A 14,617-nucleotide genomic window follows, 5' to 3' on the forward strand; every position below is an offset into this window, starting at 1 on the left:
TGTGGAATTCTTTGTTTGTTTGTCTCTCAGATTCCACAAAGGATCTTTTCTACCTAATGGACAGCAGCCAGATACAAAGTGGCCAGAACTATTCTCTACCTTACCAGCAGTATTGGGTCTTCAGGCAGAAGTACTCAGCTGAGGAAGCTCTGCTTTGGTGTCTCACACGTAAGACATCAAGGAGACTGTTATTTTGTAGGGAATAATAACTAACTAAAATCTTTTAATAGGTGTTATAATAATGATGAGTAGAAACTTTTGACTTGGAGAGTTTTTTTTTTTGTAGACAGCTCCTAAAATTTTCATGGAAATTGCCAATGGAACCACCCATTTCTTCCTTGAAGTCTTTGCCTGCCATGGCAGAAAGGGTGCCCATAACTCACCATCAGGGTGCCCCTGTCACGGGCAAGAAAATTCAAAGGTACAGCTTGGGCAATGTCCTGCTGTTCTTGAAGTGTAACACTCCAAATAGAGAGATGGCAATAGTGGTAAAAGAAGGTAAAATTAAGATAATTGGGGTTAATGATAAATTACATTTTAATGTGGTAAATGGAGAAGAGTTTCTAGCTCTACCAGGAAGTCAGAACTAAGAGTACTAAACAGTGCACAGACATCACTGTAAGAGGTCAGTAGAGCTATTCCTGTTTACAATTAAGAATTGACACACATGTTTACAGGAACCATTCCCATGGCAATTAAAAAATGGGTTTGATAGCTTTGGTAAGAGAAGGTGTGCTCTGGGACAAATTTCAGAACAAACTGCTAAAAGCAAATGTCTTGAACAGTTTACTCTAGGAAAGTTATGTTTAATTTTGTGTGATGCTTGAATGCTTTAGAAATATTTTTTGTAAAATCTTATTAAGATATTGTAGACATTATTGTCCTTTTTATTTGTCAAAACCACAACTGATGCAGAGTTCTCTTATGATTATAAAATTTGTATGTCAGATCTATTAAAAAAGAAAGAGGCTTTTATGAATTAAAATATTAAAGAGAGAACAACATACTGGGGTATTGCTTGTCACAGCTGGGGAATTTATCTTCCCAATTAGCTGTGCTGTAACTCCATTACAGTGCTCTCCAGGTAAACCTGCTCTTCAGTGCCACGAGAGCCTGAATGTGTCCCTCTTTCTCTCACACTTCTAATTAATTAATTTGCATGATTAGTAGGATAATATTGAAATTCTCATTTTTAGTTGTTTGCTGATGGATAGCTTTGCTCTGAAAACATGAAGAGGAGCAGGGAGTGAAAGGAACCCTCCTGTGTGTAACTGTTCATAACTTTGCTTCCCAGGCTGTGACCAAGAGGAAGAGTTTTGTCGAATGGCAGATCTCCAAAATGCCACAGACAAATACTTTGTGTGTACCCTCTATCCAGAGGCACAGATTTGTGACAGCAGCCTTGACCAAATACCAGGAAACTGTGCAGCTGTGCTACCCTGGCAACCACAGACACTGTTCCATAAAATAGGCAAGTTTTGGTATTTGCATGTATAATGTCTGCTCTAACCCTGGTAATGCAAGCCAGTGTTTGGCTCTTGATTCTGAGATAAAAAGTCTGCATGCATAAATGAGTCTTGGGATGTGATGGTGCAAGGACAGTTCAGGCTGTCCAGGATATGGTTTTTCATTTTCAGTTAGAATGGAAAGATATCAACCATAAATTTCACTCTGTCCACCTCAGCCATTCCCAAGTTAGAGAGGCCAAGTGGATCTCAAATTTATATTTCAGTTTTTTAGCCCGTTTTATAATATGGGTGAAATAGGAATATAATTTGAATGTCACAATCTACCATTAAAATTTCTATGGTGACTAAATAATGAAAAAATTGAAAGCACTGAGTGATATTTAAATTTTTAAAAAATATTTTTAGCAAATGCAGAACTATAGACATGAATTTTAACCTTTGCTCTTTGAATACTTGGGAAGTTCAATATTTTTCTCCTAGGGCACATGTAAGGAAGCTGGACAAACAAGCTTGTTTTCACTGTACAAGAACATGTAATTTTGCAGTAACAAATGTAAAGGTCCCCTGAACTGAGCTATCCAATCATGTCATTCTGGGGAACTATTCAATCATGTCATTTTAGGGAGCCCAAAGGGCAGCATGGGCTGAGTAATGCATGAGCACGTTAGAGTCTTCCAATCCGGAGCTGTACCCCAGTTTAAGGCCTCGTGGAAGAAGTAGCATCAATACAGGTCTCAGAAACAAGAGGCCTGACTGGAAGTTTTTCCTTGGTGATGTAATTTGATAAGCTTTCAGAGCCTTCACTTGGTGAATTTTTATTCATCTTCAGGCTTAGCAGTCTTAGCAATCAAAATTTTGCTGTGATAACATAATGCTATCTTTTAATCCACCAGAGCTCAGCATGAAAGCAAAGACTGGACCCCTGCCATTTGATTACTTGACCAGTATTTGTATATGACAAAGTTAAACTCATTTTTCCAATTTTGTTTTTCTTTTTTCTTCCAGTCACTCTTAAAAGTTCTGTGAAGAGCTTCTACACACGTGTACCATTCCAGAAAGTAACAGAAATCTCAGTGAGAAATAAGACTGACATGAGCAGAAAAGCAGTTTCTGATGGGTAGGACATGAATGTCCCTTTGTTCTCCCTGGAATTTTACCCATGTCTGAAATTCCAAGGCCATGTTGTGCTGATAAAGGAAATCAGAAGTGTGATCCAGGAATTACATTGTTTGAGAGTATTTAATGAAAAAAAGATAACATATGGTTTAAAGGAGATTTATAATTGAGTTATAAATCATATTCTCTACAATTAATAATTATAGACATGAAAATTGTTACTTATAATGCTACTAATTACTAGTTGGCCAGTTAAATCACTTAGCAATGATACACCCAATTAATTTAGACTAATATTTTTAGGGCAAAGATCAAAATCATCATCTAAATTAATTGATGTAGTCTGGTAGGTGTATACTAATCAAGCATAATTTCATCTCCATATGGAAAATGTATGGAAGTGTGTATGTGTACTGGTTCTTCTTGTGAAAGGCATCTCTACAGGCTCTCAGTGTCTAATGTTACCATGGTAATGTTCTTCCTTCCCTAGGTTTTTTGAGTGTGAACGTTGGTGTGACGCTGACCCCTGTTGCACAGGATTTGGCTTTTTTAATGACTCCCAGCTGTCAGGTATTCCCCCCCAGTTTTATTTTTAAAATAACTTCAGTCTTCCTTCATTATCCAAATGTTAACCTTCTTTTGCTCTGAAGTGCAGTTTAAAAGCCCTTTCAGATCTCATGCACCTCTCTTCAGCACCTTTTTGAGTAACCATTTCTAGGAGTTCAGCACAATGACACATTGCACATTTCAGAAATTATTAAGAAAATTTTGTAAGAATGAGTCCTTAAGAGGCTGCAATTCCAACAGCATAAAATTCAAACTGATAAAACTCCATTTTTTCTCATTCATCAGCCCCTCTTAAAAAGTGTTTCTTGACTTCTTTTAGTGATTTTTTGCCTTTTATGTTGTTTCATTTTTTAAAGCCTAAAGGAGTCTGAAACTTAAATATTATTGAAATTAGGTGTATGCAAGCACATAATGTCTGTGGATACTCTGGGACAGTTTAGCCTATTGACTTTCTTGGTTGTCTGACCTTCTCTTCTCCCAAATTTTAATCTTCTGGTTGAAGAAGAAAGTCTTCAGCTGGTGTTTAAAATTGGGTACCACCCAGCTCAAAGTCAATGAAATAGATTTTAAAATGTTATTACAAATTCAGATTTACTGAAATGTGTAGCTTTGTTTTTGCTGGAGTTGTGTGCTAATCAACTCTCCCTGAAGTTATCAGATTTACATGTTTTTATAATGCATTTTGAAATTTGAGACTCTTCAGAAATACATATTTTTAATTACTATTATTTTTTTTGTTCAGCTGACAAAATTTTTACTTGGTCAAAAATGAGTAGCTTAGAAAATTAATCCCATGTAGTTTAGATAAGAATTAATATGCAAATAAAAATAGTTTATGGTTTTCATACCTTCTTATGACCATATGAAATTTGAAATCTTAACTGAATATGAGTTTGAGTTTCTTTAAATATTTCTAAAATAAATAAAAAAAAATTAAGGCACCTAACATGCAAAATAGATATGTTTTTAATTTATCTGATTAATATTTAATATCTATGACATTTCAGACATTCATATTGGCATTCATATAGTCAAAAGACCTTTCAGTAGTGATTTTAACATGAGCTGAAATCTTCAATGAAACTGTGTTTCAAACCTCCATATTTTTCAGGAACAAAATTATTTACACTAGGGCTTTGAAAGAATTTTTATCTTGGTATAAGTAGGGGACATGTTTCAACATATGCAGATTTTTAATTACATTAACATGAAAGGGCTGCTTGCTCAAAGACTCCTGACCTTTCTTCAGTGAAATTCTCTGTGACTTTGGATTATAATGGATTTTAATGCTGTTGCCCAGCTTCCCTCACAGTGAATTCAATGGGATTTTTTCAGCACTAGTTTCAATCACTTGGCTCATTTCAGGTATTTCCTTTGATTTCTAAGTCAGTTGAATTTCATTTAACACTCAATGGAACTGTGCTGTGTTATTTTTCTTCACAACGCTATCTAGAAAAGGAAAATTTTCTTCCTTATTTCTATAACCACGTGCATCCTTGGCAGGTGGAAAGATCGTGTGTGTGACTCTGAACAGCCTTGGAATCCAGATGTGTGCTGAGGAAACAAGAAGTGCTTGGCATGTTTCAGACTGCACTTCACCAGATGCTGAAGTCAAGATACACCCCTTTGGCTGGTATCAAAAGCCTGGTGAGTGGTGCAGGAGACATGACCTTTCTAATGGGTTTCTGCACATTGAAGTTTTTTATTTAGGTTCAGGGTATAAAAATGCCAGCTTCCAGCTGTAGGACCCGTTTGCAAGGACCACAAATAGACAAGGTGAACAAGTATGTGCAAAGGAAAGTGTGCAGGAAGAGAAAGGAAAAAAATGTGCAAAGGACAGAAAGCTGCAATTTAATATTATATTAATAGAAAAGGAATAGCAATACCTCAAAGGTGTATAATTTAATTTCTTAGATTATATCAGAAATTGTGGCCAATGTCAGAATTCATATATATTTTTCCCTCAGTCCTGGTCAGAAAACCACTATTTCTCACTCCTTGGCTTATGGTTTTACCATCCATGTGGATGCATAAGATCAAAAGGTTTGGATTTGCTACAGAGTTTAAAATTCACTTTTGGTTGTTTTGGTAAAGAAAACACCAAGACCATTTTCCAAAGTAGATCTGTATTTTTCAGTAGTAAGAAGCCATCAGGTGCTTAAACAGAAGAGCAGTTATGAGATGTTGTGTTGTTTCCTTGGGAGGAATCAAAATCACTCCCAGGCAAGATGGATTTTATTTTCTGTGCTGAAACAAAAGCTTCATTGCTTTGCTGAAAAATTTAAATGGGTTTGCCATTTGTCACACTCCTTTTGGGCAGGTCTAGTTCTACTTTGTTAAGATCTGATTTCACATAACTGAAAGAATAAGGAAAACCATCGCCCACCTGAGTTTGTCTCCCTTTATGGGAGGACAGCCTGTTTCTTGGTCACACAAGCATGACATCGGGGCAGAGAGCCCCCTCTGGGGGAGGTCTGGTGATGCTGACATAATCAGGGCAATTTTTTGAATAAGAAAGACTTTTTTTCTGCTTTTATAGTCCCTTTGTTCTTGCACAGTAGAGAAGGGCTGATACCTGAGAGAGGGGGGCAAAAAAACATGGATATATGTTGTCCAGGGAATGAGACAGAAAGATAATCCAGTTAAAGCTGTGTAGAGATGGATCAGATATTGTGGTAATATATTACATTTTACAATGTTTATAAATAAAACCTTCATTCACACTCTAAGTGTCTGAAGTATGAGCTCAATGTTCAGCTTTTCAAGTCTTGCACTGTCCCTACACCCACAAGGAAAGCTGAGATGCAGACAGGGTAAGAGTGAATAAGAGAGGAAAGTGAAGTGAAGAGGGGACAACAGAGGTGTAGATACACTTCCACTTCTTGGAATTGTTTTCTCCTTGTTGGCAAAGAACCAACAAAAAATAAAGGCTGTTTTTCACATGACAGACAGAGGGATGATGAAGAGGAGCCTGGGGTGTATGCAAAGTAGGGAATGTTAAGACAGTGACATTTCCTTATGCATCAAAGGAGCTACAGATGTGTTTCCACTGTAACACATAGCAAGGCACAGATGTTTATGCAAATGAAGATATTTACAGACAAAAATTTGTATCAGTTGTGCTGGTGTGTTGAAGGTCTGGGAATCAGGAAAAGGAACAAAAGGGTTCACAGGCTAAAGAGGTAAATGAGTAAAATCTGAAAGTGTGATTAACTTTAGGTAGTGGGATATTAGCATGATGCAGGGTTTCTGGCTGTATTCCAGTCTTGTTTGAGGGAGGTACCTCTGTCTCTCTTACAGGCTGAGGTGGTGTGTGAGCTGTTTGCTGCACAACTCTGCTCACGTGCAATTTGATTTTATATAGTCAGAGCTGCAGCTCAGTCAAAAATGAACATAGAATAGCATTTTAAAGAGTTTTGGATAGGCCAAATCCTTCACTGCTGTGAATGGGAAAACCTCTGAGTTTTTAGAAACATCTATCAGTCATATGCATGGGAAATACATACTGGAAGAAGTTAACAGAAAATCTAATCTGTCTTCATTTTCTGTAGGGATGGTAATTTATTATGTCTTAGTGGACATTTTATAACTGGTTTGACTAGCCAAAGTGTTTTACAAAATATGAATGCACAGGAGAAACTTCATTTTTATTATTTGTGATTACAAAATATTTATGGAAAGCAATAGCAAATGAAAAGGTTTATTTACAGAAATGAATATGAAGTTCTGTGTATGATGAATTCTTATTTGAACTTCAAATTGGAAAGTGTCGTGCTGGAAAATGTCTTGTTTCTAATTCGTATTTCTGAGAAATTCCAGTTTGCTGGAAGCAAAGAGAAAATTGTGTCTCTCCTGGTGCAGAAACCTGAATACAGAGAGGAGCACAGTAAAAAACACAGAAATACTGAAATGAGTTGTTCATAACTGCATCTCAAAAATTATTTGTAGAAATATTTATAAATACAGAATTTAAGGAAGTCTGGTTTCATGTATGATCTCAAAAGGATTAGATAGCAAAGCAGCCTTGCATCATTACTCTTGGTGTTTGTGGGGAGAAGATGCAACATCCAGATCCAAGAAGCAGTGCTAGAAATATTGAGTATGAATTGCATTTTAAACCTTCAAGTATTACTGTTTTCAACTGTGTTGGTTTTTTTCTGCTTTTAGCTGACTTGAAGAGCACCATTCCCAACCTGTGCCCACGTGTTAGTTTACTTCTCAGGCCAGAAAGTGGTAAGTGTATTTATGAATTGAACCAAAGCAAAACCAAACAGCCTCTCACCATCCCCCCCCCCCAAAAAAAAAAAAAAGAAAAAAAAAGAACAGTAAAAGTCCCCTCATCCTCTATTTTGTACATATTGCTGAAAGCTAACACTGTAATGAAAGTGTCCCCCGTGAGGTTACTCATTTACATGTTTGCTAATTTTCATTAATTGTGTGTCATTTAAATGAAACAACTGTCATGTCCATGATTCTGACCTAATTTCTCACACTCTCTGCCTCATGACATCACTGATACAAAATATTTGGCAAGACTGATGAAAAAAATTATTTATGAGCGTGGATATTGCATCACTTTCCAAATACAATGAATCTTATGGTAATATCGCATGCCTCATTTCAAAAGTGGGTGGGTCTTCTTAGTAAACGAAACTTAACTGCTGTCTTTCAGGGCTTTGTGTCTAATGCCCCCTAAAAATATATGCAAACTGTCAGCAGCTACAGGCTTCCCTGAAGTGTCATTTCCAGAAATATACTGCATAGCTGTGAAATTCTGTGTGTAACAGAAAGGAGAAGGGTGGACTGGTTGTTAGAATACTCAATTTGGCCCTCCTATTATACTAAAACTGAGAAGTCACTTCCATCTCTGTTCTTGATTTTCTGTTTGATCTGAACAAATATTTAATCTGATTGAATCTGTCTTTCTTTAAACCATATGCAACTGAGCGTGCCAGAGACTTGATATTTGCAAAAAATTTTCAATACTCAGTTCAGAATTTATTATGATCTGTCTTATAATCATATCCATAGCCACCAGTCATGATCAAGTTTGGTCTACTTTTTAGTAGAATTTCTGCTTTTTAAATGATCATTTTAATGCAATAGAAGGAAAACTCCTATCTTTGTAGGTAAGCAGAAATAATTTTTGTGTGAAACACTTTGAGGAGGTGGTGGGGTAGGCCTGGCATGTAGGTTGGGCAATTCAACTCCTTTGCAGACTGTTTTTCCCGTAGGATGTGGAAAACAATTTCACTAAAGCTTTCTTCCTCCCAGAGTGAAGCTTGGTAGTAATTTTGTCATTTTCCTTTTATGTTTTTCTCACTTGCTTAAGTCTAGGAAAACAGTGACCTAAGGAGCATTTAAGAAAATCTGGAAATTACGTTTTGCTGCTGTTTGCTTTTGACTCTAAAGACTGCCCAGAACAGTAGTCCCAGCAAGTGAGGTGCTAATCTTTTGCAACCCAGATCTGTCCCACCTATTTCCAGGCCATCTTTCCAAATTCAGAGCAACTAGGGATGTCTCTGGTTTGCAGACGTCTGGTTTAGCAACCAAGCAAGCAGAGCTTCCCGCAAGGATGCAGGATTCTGGGTTAGAGTGGTTGTCCTGGGCACTGCTAGTGGTTAGGAGAAATCATTTAATTACAGAGCACAACAAGGCTGGAAGCCAAATTAGCACCAGTTTCCTGGTCACTTTGGGGCTCTGACACCACTGGAGCAACACATTCAAAATGCAACTGGACACCATCTGTCCTTATGCTCAGTCTCATTTTGATAGTAAAAGTACCACACTGGTTATTTAGGTCAGATTATTTTCCGGGCTGTATTATCAGAGGTTTTAGAAAATTTTCAAAAACATTGTTTCCAAACACTTCATGATTGTATATTTAATTAATATGTGCTATACAAGACTGAGTGTTTTAGAATTGGGCATCACACAAAAGCTAGCATTTACTGAATTTTGTACCTTGTGTTAATGCTTGTACATAAAAATTACTGTGATTAAGGGTATAAAATTAAGGGGATAAAAAAATTACTGTGGCTGCTCTGTGGCAGCCATATGGTGAATGTGAGCAAATGTCACTATTAAAAGGGCACTGCTGTGAGTAGATGTGTGTGTGTGTGTGTGTGTGTGTGTGTGAATGTAAGCGTTACCTACTCATACAAAAATTATACATTTTTCATTGAAAGATCAGAAAAATACTTAAATTTGCATACTTTGCCAGAAGGCTCTGCTAAATCGTGAATTTAATGTTATGTCCAATCTAGAGCCTGAGTTAACTGGGACTTTGTTAAGGCCTACATTCATCAGAAGTTAATGCTTTGACTGCCCCATTTCCTAGGTCAGCCAGTTTGCAATGCTCAGGACAGAGTGCCCAGCACTTCTCTTCCTCCCATTTGCAGTCAGGATGCTGCTCCATTCAGAATCTGTGGTGTCTGCAGCCCCAGTGTGTTGTGAATAAACCCAGATGAGCAGACTTATTTTCAGCCTGGTGGGGAGTAGATGCTTTGCCTGTTTTACTCATTGTTCTTGTGTAGGACCATGAAATAACAGAAAGATCTCAACAGAAAGCCTTGGTACAAGTACCTGGATAGCAAAAAGAAGAGTAGGGAAATTGTGGACCTGCTGAATGGGGTGGGAGATCTGATGGCAAAGGAGACGGAAAAAGACAATGTGCCTTCTTCACCTCAGTCTTTCCTGGCAAGTCCAGCCTTCAGGATATTCAGACCAGGAGGAAGAATGCAGCAAGGAAGTTTTAGCCTTAGAGGAGGAGGATCAGGTCACGGACCAAGCTGGACATACAAATCCAGGAATGCAGAGGGAGCTGGTTAATGTCATTCTGAGGCCACTCTCAAATACCTTTGAAGTCATGGGGCCGATATTTATTTTCCTTCTGTTCCTTGGTCTGGGCTTTTGGAGAAGTTTATCAGCAGTAATGACCATAAAATGTCTAGACCTTTGAATCTGCAATGACAAAAATAATTTTCAGGAGCAACTTCTTTTCATGTCTTGTCATAGAGCAGCCTGCAGCCACTAGGGAGATGCAAGAAAAGACCCTCCCCTATGTATCCTGGGAGAGACACAGCAAAAGGAGAGGGTCAGGGCTCTTCCTGTTCTTCGTCTTTTACCAGAATGTTCATCCAGCAGCCCATTGCAGCCCTGTGATTTCTTTCAAAAGCCTGAGGCTCCAGTGAGCTTTTCCCAAATTATTCTCCCTACAAACAACACTGCTGTGTGTTCCTAACATTCACTAGATACCCCATGTAGTGCCTGTAGCCCACTACTCTCTAGCAGGAGGGAGGTGAACTGCACAATGTCTTTTACCTGAGTTCTCACTAATTTTTTGTTGCTTCAGCAAGTTTTGCCTACTTGCAAAGGCCTTTCTGCTACAAGGCTAAAGTCTCCAAGTCATCTCCAGCTCTAGTGTGTTTAACTGAATGTATGGTTTTCATCTTTAACTGAATGAATAATTCCATTTACTTCTGTACATCTATTGCATGAAGCAGAGCATGCTCCTGTTGGTCTGTTGTGATTTCCACATAGTTTTTGTGATATGAGAAGTGGTGCTTGAAAAATTGATAGCCTGAGCTGACTGGGAAAGTCCAACTTGTTAGGTTTGGAATATTTTTTCCCCTGTAGAAAATGTGCTGTGATGACTCTGAGTATGGAACCACCTGTGGGGAGTTTCAGGTACCATCTGTGACCTTTAACAACGGCAGAACAGATGTTATTTTAAGACTGCCCATGCTTCAGTGTTGTCCTGCAGTCTTGGTTTATTTAGGCTAGTATTTAAATAACAAATCTGCTCAGTTTTGTGGACATGGCAGACTGTCTTATAAAGAGAAAACAGTCAGGTCTCATAATTGGCTTTGACATGGAACTTCTTGCAGCTAGCTCTAAGCTAGGGGAGATAAGAAAATGGGTTTTTAATTATATAATTAATTTTGTTATTTTCCAAATATGCAACACTGTTTCTCAAACAGTTTATGTGCAAGGGTTTGAGTATGGGAAATTTTTATGTGTTTGAAAATTAGTCTGAAAGAAGCAAAACTATCCATGAGACATATTACCTGAACTTATAGAAGGAATACTTGTTCTTAAAGCAGACTGAAGAGCCTGACAATACTCCTGTGTGCGTGTGAGGAGCAACCCTGATGACTTTTGACTTTATTATGAGATTTATTAATTATATACAGTAATTATCGAAACTTTAATGAATATTTTTGTCTTCAGTTCTCTAGACATGTTCTTTAGAACATGTTTATCTATCTTAAATTTGGCAGCTGTTAGGAGGCAGTGGGCCTTACAGGGTGGTTCCACGGTCCTGTGGATAATGTAGAGATCATGTGGGCTCTGATCCCTTTCCATGCAAATTGAGTAATTAATTGAAAAACCACTGAGGTATGGATGTAATGATCTGTTAGTTCCTTCCTATTCTGGCCTCCTATGGTCCCCTACTGATTTATAGTCATTCCCTTGAGGCAGGACTGAGCAGAGCAGCGGGTACAGAATATTCCAGCATGGGAATGAATTTCCCACTGGGCTGTGTCTGCACATGGGACATTTCCATTCTGGAGAGAGATGCTGATGGTAGTACAAGTGCTGATGTAGCTGACTGTGGTGATTAATAGTATCATTTATCTTCCTGTTTTCCGACAATGCTGAGTATTTGTCAGAGACATCCTTGGTGTGAAACAAAGACAGCCTAATTTTATCCATTTTTTGGGAACTCTTTTACCATGCTCTCACACAGCGAATTTGATCTCTGATGTGGAATCTCTCTATCTTTGGTCTTAATTTTGATTAATATTGTTTGTAAATATGAGGGTTTTGACCTTTTGAAAGCAGCTTATTTTACACCTGGATAAATACCTAGTACATTTTTAATATCCCCTTGCTGTATCATTGCTATAATTGACACCCCTGAAGGAGACAGAAAGCTTGTATTTAACAGGAACATAGTGAGATTGCTCCCTGCCAAAGTCCATAAATACTCAGTTGTTATTTTTGAGACTTGCCTGAGGTGCAATTACAGTTATTATGCAGCAGTTTAAAGAAAATCACTAATTTTGAATTATATAAATCTCAATGGATCAACAAAAATGAGAAGTAGTTTTATTTTAGGAAGAGTATATTTTCTGCAGGTTCACTCTGAGCTGATGATTTTCTGGCTTTGAAGATTGTTGGTATACAGACAGGTTAGCAGTCTTTTTAAAAAAACCCTCTGAAAACTAGGAATATAAAGCAGTGAGTTCAGTCTGTAAGCATGTTTTGGGTTTGAGTCAGGCTATTAAGTATGGCTCACAAATTTTAGAATTAAGATCAGAATTTGTCTTTCAAACATAAATCAAGCATACTGAACCCAGAGGGCACATCCTTAACCTCATATTGACCTCCTCAACTTCACAAGTTTTCTTTTAAATTTAACTTGCTATTTTAATGCTCTTCTGTATCTCTGTTTCCTTATATCAAGTGTAAAATTTTGCATCAAACTCATAATTGATGACTCTTTTCCTTCACTGAAGTCAGTGATGAAAGTTTTGTTGACTTTATGACAAGGATTTTATAATATCATTGCCAGGAAATCTATTCCAGTCTTGTGATCTTGTGACTGGAGTGGGAACAGAGTAAGGCCAGTGTGAGTCTTTTTGCAAATCCAGTCTTAAATGTTGCCTACCCAAACAAGAACATTTGGAAGACAGAGGCTCTCTATATGGGACATCTATAATTTTGCAATGAGAGTTACAGGGATGGCTGGATTCAGAGGGCTGTAATTATCCAATGAAAGCCTTTGCCAAAATGTGGGTTGGAAGGTCAGCTCTTAACCTATATATAAATCAGAAATGTCTTCCAGCCCATCAGGTGCACTGTGCACTGCCAGCAGCACAGGGCCAGTCTTAGCTCTGCCTTGTGAGAGCAGTTTCTATATGAGGCAAGTTTAGATCAGCCATAGAAAGCTGTGTTTTGCTCATAGAATGAAGTGGGTGTGCATGGCTGTGGGTGTTGCTGGATCTGCTTTCATGAGAAGGGAAGAACCAACTAATATCCAAAATCTCATTAGCAGCTCACTGTTGGTTCTCAGTGTTCACAGTGCTGCCATGTGTGGGCTCTGGGTAAAAGAGTTTTCCTCTGTTGTTAAAATAAGCATTAATGTTTCTGCATCTCTCTGGGTCAGCTGGGTAGAACCAAAGAAAAGGAAAAACTGGGAGTCTCAGCATTTACATCTGGCCTGAGATTATGAATGCTTAATCCAGGGTGGAGGATAAAAAAACCCCCAACAACCTAAACCCCAACCCAACCAAAAGAACCTCCCATGTGGCAAAGGTCACTTCTGTGAGATTTGGAGCAATGAATAATCAGTTTAGATAGGAATGTATGAGGTGTGCATGTTTGCATGCACGAGTGGTCATGAGTGGCATGAGTGGTGTACTGGTTTGAAAAGCAAAACCAGTGAGACTTCAAGTCAGTAATACAATTTTTAATAGGGAAGAGAAAAAGGAAAAACAAAATACATGCAATAATAAAAAAAAAAATAAAACCACTGACAGAGTCTGCATACAACCTGATACCCTGTCAGTCAGGGTGCTGGTGCAGTTTTCCTCCAAAGGGTCCAGTGATGATGTGGATAAAAACCTGGTTCTTCCTCTGGAATCCAGTGGAAAAAGCTGCCTTTGGTGTTCCAAACCTTAGTTTTTATCTAGGTAGGAAAGGCTTGGCTCGTCCTCCTGGCTGGAGCATCTCCCAATGGGATGATGTAATCTTATGAGTTATACAGTAGGACTCAATGGCCCATTAACAGAAGATACTTCCCACAGAGATAAGGATGATCACCCTTCTCAGATGGTAATAGAATATGTATCTTGTATTGTAAACCAGGACAAGTGGTCACTCTTCCATGCCTAGCATAGGCTGCAAACTGTCCAGTGTGCCTTATATGTGTATAAAAGATACACTCCTGACTTGACTCTACCCCGCATAAAGAGGTAAAATAGCACCTGAGGTGTATATCCTATTCTATTCTATTCTATTCTATTCTATTCTATTCTATTCTATTCTATTCTATTCTATTCTATTCTATTCTATTCTATTCTATTCTATTCTATTCATTTTTTATGGATTCCTTTTGAATTTCCTTCTTGAGAGAGCAAGGACCTCTCTGAATGTTTGGCTGTGGGAATGGAGAAAAATGAGGATGATGAGACTTGCCTGAAGTCATTTGGTGAGTCGGGGAAGCTATGGAAAGAGAGTCTGGGGACATCTTTCAAAACCACAGGTTCACCCAGACTTTTTGTGTTACAGTGGAATCCAGACAAGACTCTCTTTTGAAAGAACAACAGCTGGTAATTTGAAGCTTTGTGTTTGAAGCTAGAGAGATTTTGCCTGTTCCAGTAGTACTCAGCTGCTGGTACTGCAGACAGCACAGGATGGCGACATTAGTCTTAAGTGAAAATAAATTTTTAGTCATA

General features: G+C 38.1%; 1 protein-coding gene across 1 annotated transcript in view; it reads left to right on the forward strand.

The window, feature by feature from the left end:
* The window catches only part of TG (thyroglobulin), a 145,648-nt gene that overhangs the window by 51,658 nt on the left and 79,373 nt on the right, over positions 1-14,617 (forward strand). Inside the window, exons 30-35 of the mRNA XM_062504085.1 lie at positions 31-168; positions 1,295-1,471; positions 2,475-2,586; positions 3,076-3,155; positions 4,656-4,799; positions 7,320-7,385. Of these exons, the coding sequence (XP_062360069.1) occupies positions 31-168; positions 1,295-1,471; positions 2,475-2,586; positions 3,076-3,155; positions 4,656-4,799; positions 7,320-7,385 (717 nt within the window). The remainder of the gene's footprint in view (positions 1-30; positions 169-1,294; positions 1,472-2,474; positions 2,587-3,075; positions 3,156-4,655; positions 4,800-7,319; positions 7,386-14,617) is intronic.

Source organism: Cinclus cinclus, chromosome 1, assembly GCF_963662255.1.
Source record: "Cinclus cinclus chromosome 1, bCinCin1.1, whole genome shotgun sequence".
NCBI lineage: Eukaryota > Metazoa > Chordata > Aves > Passeriformes > Cinclidae > Cinclus > Cinclus cinclus.